The sequence below is a fragment of the Vigna radiata genome, chromosome 3 (assembly GCF_000741045.1).
Source record: "Vigna radiata var. radiata cultivar VC1973A chromosome 3, Vradiata_ver6, whole genome shotgun sequence".
Lineage (NCBI taxonomy): Eukaryota > Viridiplantae > Streptophyta > Magnoliopsida > Fabales > Fabaceae > Vigna > Vigna radiata.
Genome location: NC_028353.1, coordinates 4,121,831 through 4,130,856, shown reverse-complemented (window position 1 = coordinate 4,130,856; position 9,026 = coordinate 4,121,831). Strand labels below are relative to the sequence as shown.

Below are 9,026 nucleotides of genomic sequence, written 5' to 3'. Positions count from 1 at the left end.
TTAATTTTATTTGTTGTTTCAAGCACGTTTCATTATAGGATTTGGATTGTTTACACTGATTGACTCATTTTTGTTTCAATGTTAACTGAGAAATGTGTTTAAAAGAGCAAATGAAATTAAAAAAATTTAGTAAAAAGGACTAAAACCAGAGTTTTATAAAATTGAAGGATTAAATTGTACCTTAATTTGAAAAATGACTAAAACCAAAATAAATATAAGAACTAAAAAGATATTTTACAAAAAAAAAAAAGAAAACTACACCAATAAATTAATCCTTTCAGTACATTAATCCTTTCAGTACATTACTGGTATGGTATCACAATAAGATAATTTGTCGGAATCATAAAAAAAGGTTATGTAATCTCACAAAATCTCTTAAGGTGCGATCATAAATGATACAAGATTGATTTTAAGTCACATTTAAAATAAAAAAATAATTAAATACAAAAAAAAAAGTAGACGAGATAAAAATAAAAGAGAGGGATAAAATGAGGTAAATAAATTTAACAATAAAGATAAAAAGGAAAAAAATAAAGTAATGACGACAACTAAATATGAAGAGAAAAAGAAATCTAAGTATTTTGTTGAACAAAAGATTCGGGTATCAAATTCTTACCAACAACATCGAGTTTAATATTTTTTTCCAATTTGAAATAATAATGATTGATAAAGATAATCCGATTTAATAACTTAAGATGTAATCCATAAAATAACAAAAGAACTAAAATAAATTAAAACGAAATACTTTAAAAATACTAGCATCTGATACAAATATCTAACTTTAAGATAATATAATATAATATAACCCATAAGTTGATGTGGGTAAGGTGAAGATTAGATAAGACGTTGTTTTCGGGATTTCTTTAATAATTAGTTGGGCCAATATATGTTATTGGGCCTGGGCCAATAATGACAGCTGTGAGACAAGGTCAAAAATATCTAAGATCACCGCGATGAATGCAACGTGTACGTTGGAGATTCGGTCTGGTTAATTAGAAGACAACAACATGAAGCTTGACCTTCTAGATTCCTCTCATATAAATTCATTTTTCACCTCTATTCCAAACAACTTACAACCTAATCCAGAATCCTCGTTCTTCATCCGACAACAATTTTCTTCTATCTCTTTTTTCTCCTCTCTTTACGTTGTTTCCGGTCATAGATAGATATATTGTTTGATTCTATCCATGGGTTAAAGTTAAATCTAAATCTGATATAAGAGTTTTAGTGTTTGGGTATTCGATTTGGATTTGCAGTCTTACAATACTCTCCGATTTGATTTGTTGGGCGTGTAAGTCTTTGGGGGTTTCGAAGAGCATAGAATAATGCCTTCGCTACCCGGTCTTCTCCATCTGCTTCCTTCCTTGATTATTTTCCATGGTGGATCTTCCTTTCATCGTCTGAAAAACTTAGAAAAAAGTGATCGGCGTGGTAATCTTAGTTAACGCTACGACTTTAGTTTTCTCCGCTTCTCCTTTCTTTCCCTCTTTATCGTTGTTGTTGTTGTTGGTTCTGCTCCAAACGAGGTGTGATTGTTCCGTCAACGGATCGAGATCCAGGGTCTGCTTTTGCTGTTCTTTCTGTGATTGTTGTTATCAGTTCTGTTTAGATAGCGTTGTAGTTGCAGTTCCAAACGTCGTTTTTAAAGGTATTTTTATTTTCAACTTTTGGGAACATTTACCTTGGGATATGATAGATTAGGTGCCATGTGCTTTTAGAGTTTTGTTTGTAATGTATAAGTTTGTTGTTACCGTGTTTGAATTCAACGAGCCTTGCCTATTTTATCCATTTAAGCCATGTTTCTGGTTTATGACTATGCCTCTCGTTGTTTTTGTGTTCAAAATCATGCTGGTATGATTGGATCTGACTCTTGGCGTGGTCATTTAGATTAGAACAATGCGATTATGGAAATAGTTCGATTAGGTTGGATTGATTATATTTAGAAGTTGTAATTGGTAATGTATCATGATGTTATTTCATATTTGACATATTATTTATTTATTGATTGATAGTTATGTACCCTTTTTTATATTCGTATACATTGATAAACAGTGACCGTGAAAATATTAATGTGACGTACTTTAATTATAGATTGGCCTGTAATTGAAAATTGTTAACTATTGTAATGGTTACTTGAAAGTCATGTAGTCACATTTACAAGATTTCTAGCTGAAGGACTGTAAAAAATCGTGTACTGAAAGTGGATCAAAGTTAAAGTATTCTCCTCTTTGAAGATTTGATAGACACTAATCAGTTACCTCTTGATAGAGATCAAAAGTCGGGTGCTGTTGGCTCTTATGTTCAAGTACATCTGAGCACATCAGTGTTCATTGATTCAAAACTTTGCCGTTCCTTTTTTATTCATTTTGTTGTACATTAGATGGTTTTTTTTTTTTTTTTTTTTTTTTTTTTTAATTCTGGTCCACACTATATGTATTAGGGGAATGTTTTAATTATTTAGTTCTTATTTTATAGTTTAGTGTTTTTATTATTCATCTGATATGTTGTTTCTTTTAGGTGCCTCGGTACCTCATACCATTGATGGACATGTGCTCTCATGACAATTTTGTAAATATTCTTGGAATGACTTTTAGTGAGTCACTACATATTGAAGATGCCCAGAAACCTGTACACGATCCCGAGGGTAATGATATTTGCAGTGAGAGTGACGAAAAATTGTGTGGTGCAATTAACAAGCAGGAGACAAAAGTAAACATGATGTGTTTGACAAAATCTGCAACCTTCCCAACTCCTAATACAACATTGCCTTCAAGCTCGTCTGATGAGGAGGCCAATAGATTGGTCACGGAATCGCTATCTGACCATACTGCTCATCAAACTTACTCACGCTCAATATCTCTGCCTGTAAGTTCGTAGATTTCCATTGATAGTGTTGTACACTGTCACTAATGCCTGAATGTGATTTTGTAAAAGTATATGCTTGATTTGAGAAAATTCTGAAAGATTTAGAAAGTATTGTTTGGCTTGTTTCTTTAAATAAATTGTTTGTTTTTAATTGACAATTTCTTTCAAGTATTCGCTCTAGGGTATTAGCTCGTTGTGCTCTTTGTTATGCTTTTTATTAAAGCGTTTGTAGATATTTTCAAGGGGGACCTGGTCTGTCATATGCAGTAAGCAAACTTATTTTGGTAGGCTGTTTTGAGGATCAACTGTTACCCAGGTCGCAATCACAAAACAACAATCTTATTCATGAAGGATTGCACAGAGTTTTTCTTGTTATGTAACATATTTGAAAATTTATTAAATTATGTTTATGCGTACCTTTCCCCTCTTTCTAATTTTTGTTTTGAAGCAATCAACTAGGAAGATTTTGTTCTGCCTTTTGGAAACTATATAGCCATCGATTTTTCATTGCAACAGAAGGATTGGCGCTTTAAATAAACTCTACAATTTTTATATTTCCCATTTGAATATATTTGAAAACCTCAATATATTTCAACCCTTTAATTTTAGTGTGTTTTCATGCCCATCTCAATGTCCATTTTAATTTAAGGAATCAGTTAATTACTTTGTTTTGAGAGTATCTCGAATTAGTTATATTTAGCATCTTGTCTTCTGGGCTTGTTTGTTAAGTTTGCGTTTCTATTGATAATGGAGTAAATGTATCTTGTAAGGTTTATCTTTCACATTTCCCCCTTTCTATGTGGCCCCTCCAGAGAGAAGTGAGATTTAAAGAGATTAGAAAGTTTTCATCGTACTGTAAATGCATTCACGACAGGTTGATGGAGTCACATTATCTGAAGCATAGTTTTTTAACAATATTGTGAACCGATATCTATCTTAGCATGTGCCATTTCTGGTTTTATGGAGATTAAGTTTTCCTGTATTTTATACCACAGGCTCCTCTGAAGCTCGTATCTGCCATGAAAGGTAGCCGTGAGAAACATGGGGGATCACAGGTGAAACTAAATGTGAAATGGGCGCCCGATGTGTATGATCCAATACCTACATTGTTATCACACACTGTCAGAAGCAACAAGAAGCAACAGAAATCTAGAAAGAAGAAGCCTGAAAAGAAGAATGGAAAGAAGGGTCAAAAGGGAAATTCGTCTCGAGGGGGAGGGGGCAACAGCAAAGATAAGCAGTTTCGCAAGATGAGTGCAACTTCTGGTTTGTGCTACAAGTCGATGGATTCTTGTGAGAAAGTGCTTGTAGCTTCTACTGAATTAGATGCTCTTGATTCGAACTGTGGAACTAGCTTCTTGAAAAAATCAGTTACTGAAGTGCACTACTCAGTTGCAGAAGCGCTATGAGTGAAAAACAATGAATGGTTTGTACTCTTTCCCTTCTCTGTGTATATAAATAAGCACTGTTTTACTGTTGGCTTGTATCGTCAAAAAAAGAAAAAGAAAAAAGGGATTGCATGGGGAAAGTCGTTTGACGCTCTTAGAGCACGGACAGTCAAGTTTGTACTTTTATATGCCATGATGTGATGAGACATTCTGGTAGATGATGTGGTTTCTGTTTTCATGACATCAATTTTAACTAGGGATTTTGGAATTCCTTTGTTTTTGCTTTTTTGTTGTTGATAACATCTGTGATTATGTTTTGTTTCATTTGGGATGGTAACGAGACACGGGTTGTCTAAAACAAGTTGTTTTGCGAATATCTGAGAAAAAGGTTAAACAATTAACTTTTAATTATAAATTCAAATTCTCAGAATATAATATAAATAACAATGTATAATAAAACATTAGTATGATCGAATTTAATTTTTTATCTGCTTTATTTTTGTTATGGATATTTACAGAAACTGAAATCTCATCTCAGTTTGTATGTATGTGTTATTTATTTTTTCTTCTTTTTTCTTAGTTTAAACTCGTAGTTGACCCAATAAATTTAATTAATCTTTGAATGAATTTTTACTAAAAGTAATATTAATTGAGTGCTTATTAATGAATGGAGTAATATTGACAATCTGAAACATTACATTTCAAAATAAAGAAAAATAAGATAATGAAAAGCTAATGCATAGTAGAGAGGTTCTTCTTGCACATCACATGTATCATCCTGCATCTCTAACTTTTATTTAATTTCCATTTTTATCCCTCTCATAGGTATCTTTGACCATGAGACACAAAAATCCTACATCCCTATGCATTTCATTTTTCTCTCCGTACAATTCCAACGCTGGTTTAGTATTGCCACATTTCGAATTGCGGTAATTTTTTTTTTCTGATTTTTTATGTTATGTTTAATTATATTTTAAATTGATTTGTTTTAAATTTTTAATTTGTATTTATATTTTTAAATTTTTTATAGTATTTGATATTTATTTATAATTTAAATTTGTTTAAAAAATATATGTTTAAAATGTTCTTATAATATTTTTTATTTATTTTTGTATATATTTTATGATATTTGTAAATTATGTTTTAAAGTTAAATATTATTTATTATGTATTTATTTATGGTTTTTTATACTTTTGAATTTATTTCTTAATATTTTATTAATTTTTAACCTTTTAAATATTTGATATTTTTTAATTTGAAATTTTATTTATTTGTTTCTAATTTTATAATTTTTTTAAATATTTTTTGTTTATTTCAAAATTTATATTTGTTTGTTTTTTTAACCTCTAATTATTTATTGATATATTTTATTTGTTTTAATATGAATTGTTAATTTTTTTTATATTTTTTTACTTTTTGATTTGTTTACTAATTTATTTTTAATTTGTTGTGTTTTTTTTTTATAATTTAAAATTCTTTAAATATGATTTATTATGTATTTATTTATGAATTTTAATACTTTTTATTTTGTTTCTTAATTTTTTTAATTAATAATTTTATTAATATTTGATATTTTTTTAATTTGAATATTTTTAATTTGTTTCGTATTTTGAATTTTTTTTACATATTTTTTGTTTATTTCAAAATTTATATTTCTATGTTAAATTTTCAAAAACGAAATAATAAAAAAAATAAAAGCATATTGATTAACAAATAAATATTACAATTTAAACAAACAAATAAAAAAACATAAAAGTATTAAACAAATAAAAAAACAAAAATATTAAACAAACAAAAGAAACAACATAATATATATAAAAAACAAAATAAAACTAAATAAAAAATTAAAAAAATAACTTAACACAAAAACATATACAAGCACAGTTTGAAGTGTGTCAAATATTAGCCGAGATCTTTGAAGTGCGGTAAGATTTAACCGTTGTTCGAACATTGATGCTATCTTAATTGTAGTTTCAATCTTTTCTTACTTTTTTTTTTCTTTACAAATCACACTACATATATCAATTTTGTATGTAAGTTTAGAGACTAATATAAATATAAAAACAAATTTGAATTTTAGATATAAGTTAGCGAAGTTAAGAAATAAATAAATTAAGAAATATTACTCAATTAGTTCATATTTAATTCACAAAAGTTGTGCAAAAAAAAAAAATACTAAAAGATGTTGAGAAATTTAAGGGAAATAGTGAAAAAGATACACAATTTATTATTTCTCGATTTCCTTTATAATATTTTTAAGTAATTAAAATTAATAAAAAAAAAGTATTTAACTTTGTTTAATATATTTCGATTTAAAAAAAAAAACAAAACATAAGATGTAATGATAATTTTGAAATTATTAACCAACTATAAATAGTGATAGTAAACTTATTTTCTTACTGATTGAGTATAGATTTTGGTTCATTAAAAAAACAGAAGTTTATACTTAAACAATAAAAAAATAAGCCTTGATTATTTTATAATTGTTGTTTATATTTGGTCAATAATTTAAAAAATGTCATTACATACTGACCAAGGGACCTGGTTGCATAACGTTACCACAAAATTCATTTTCTCTTCTTCACCACTACGAAACTCGTGTTTTGCTCCATTCTTCCACTATTTCACCACATTTTGCTTCCAAAAAACTTTTGGCATTGTTATAGTCCTTTTCCATTGTTACGGTACTTGGCTTACTTGCTCCTAAGTTCTTAAAAAGTTATATATTTTTATATGTTCTTAACACATTTCTTTTATGTTTCATATTTTTAAAATTAAAGTCTATTTTCCTCTTCAGATTTTAAATAAATTTGAATTATTTTTAAAATGGTAGAGAATAGGTTCGGTGGATCTCAAAATTAAAATTTAATTAATTGAAAACGCTAAAAATATTTATATTTAAATATACTTTTAAAATCCTAAAATATGAAAAAATATTTATTACATATAAGTTGATTTGTAAAACATTTTTAACCTAAACAATTAATTTTTAATTTTTAATAAATTATAAGTTAAGAATTTATTAAATTCCCCAAATTTCACTCAAGACAAAACCTTATTTAAAATTTAAATTAAAAAAATCTACGTTTCAAACCCTAAAATATTAAAAAATATTTACCTATAATTTTAACAAATTATAAGTTAAGAATTTATTACATTCACAAGCACAAATTATTATTTAAAACTTAAATTAAAAAAAATAGGTTTAAAATCCTAAAGTATTAAAAAATATTAATTATATATAAGTTGATTTGTAAAAATTTTTTAACTCAAGCTAATTTTCTATTTTTAACAAATCATAAGAAAAGAGTTCTTTAAATTAGCCAAATTTTGTTACTTTTACACTAAATTTTAAATCCTAAACTCTAAATCCTAAACCCTAAATCCTAAACCTTAAACTCTATATCCTATACCCCATACCGTATACTGTATACCATATACCCTATACGCTATACCCTATACCACATACCTTATACCCTAAGCCCTAAACCCTATATCCTATACTCTATACCCTATACAATATACCCTATACCCTATACCCTATACCCTATACCCTATACCCTATACCCTATACCCTATACCCTATACCCTATACCCTATACCCTATACCCTATNTATACCCTATACCCTATACCCTATACCCTATACCCTATACCCTATACCATATACCCTATACCCTATACCTTATACCCTATACCCTATACCCTATATAATATACCCTATACTCTTTATCCTATACCCTATACTGTATACCATATACCCTATACCATATACTCTATACCATATATCCTATACAATATACCTTATATCCTATACCCTATAAAATATATCCTAAACCCTGAACCTAAAGCCTTAAAACGTAAACCATGAAAAATAAACCCTAAACCCTAAAACCTAAACCCTAAACCCTAAACACAAAACCCTAAGGCCTAAACCATAAACCCTAAACCCTAAACCCTAAACCCTAATTCATAAACCCAAAATCCAAAACCCTAAGGCCTAAACCCTAACCCATAAACCCTAAACCCTAAACATTAATCCCTAAGGACTAAACCCTAAACCCCACACCCTAAACCCTAAACCCAAAACACAAAACCCTAAGGCCTAAACCCAAAACAATAAACCCTAAACCTTAACCCTAAACCCCAAGGCCTAAACCCTAAACCCTAATCCCTAAACCCTAAACCATAAACCCAAACCCAAAACCCTAAGGCCTAAACCATAAATCATAAACCCTAAACCATAAACCCTAAACCCTAAACCCTAAACCATAAACCCTAAACCCTATACCCTATACCCGAAAGCCTAAAACCTAAACCTTATACCCTATACCCTATACCCTAAATCCTATACCCTATACCCTATACCCTTTGCCCTATACCCTATACCCTATACCGTATACATTATACCTTATACCCTATACCCTACACCCTATACCCTATACCCTATATCCTATACCCTATATCCTATATGCTATACGCTATACCCTATACCCTATACCATATATCCTATACCCTATACGCTACACCCTTAATCTAAAACCATGAAATATAAATCCTAAACCTTAAACCCAAAACCCTAAGACCTAAACCTTAAACCCTAACGCATAAACCTTAAACCATGAACTCTAAACCCTAAACCCTAAACCATATACCCTAAACCCTATACCCTAAAGCCTAAAACCTATACCCTATACCCTATACCCTATACCCTATACCCTATACCCTATACCCTATACCCTATACCCTATACCCTATACCCTATACACTATAC

General features: G+C 29.2%; 1 protein-coding gene across 1 annotated transcript; it reads left to right on the top strand.

Moving 5' to 3' along the window:
• Positions 1-1,056: 1,056 nt before the first annotated feature.
• LOC106757814 lies at positions 1,057-4,537 on the top strand. The gene is made up of 3 exons (XM_014640624.2): positions 1,057-1,648; positions 2,518-2,865; positions 3,861-4,537. Exons 2-3 carry the CDS (start codon positions 2,542-2,544, stop codon positions 4,272-4,274), a joined length of 738 nt encoding a protein of 245 aa, XP_014496110.1. The 5' UTR covers positions 1,057-1,648; positions 2,518-2,541; the 3' UTR covers positions 4,275-4,537.
• Positions 4,538-9,026: the final 4,489 nt, after the last annotated feature.

Excerpts from the sequence above, each read along its gene's own strand:
- LOC106757814 (XM_014640624.2), top strand. The coding sequence starts at position 2,542 with ATGGACATGTGCTCTCATGACAATTTTGTAAATATTCTTGGAATGACT. Across the intron at positions 2,866-3,860 it reads CACGCTCAATATCTCTGCCT|GCTCCTCTGAAGCTCGTATC; the intron begins GTAAGTTCGTAG and ends TTTATACCACAG.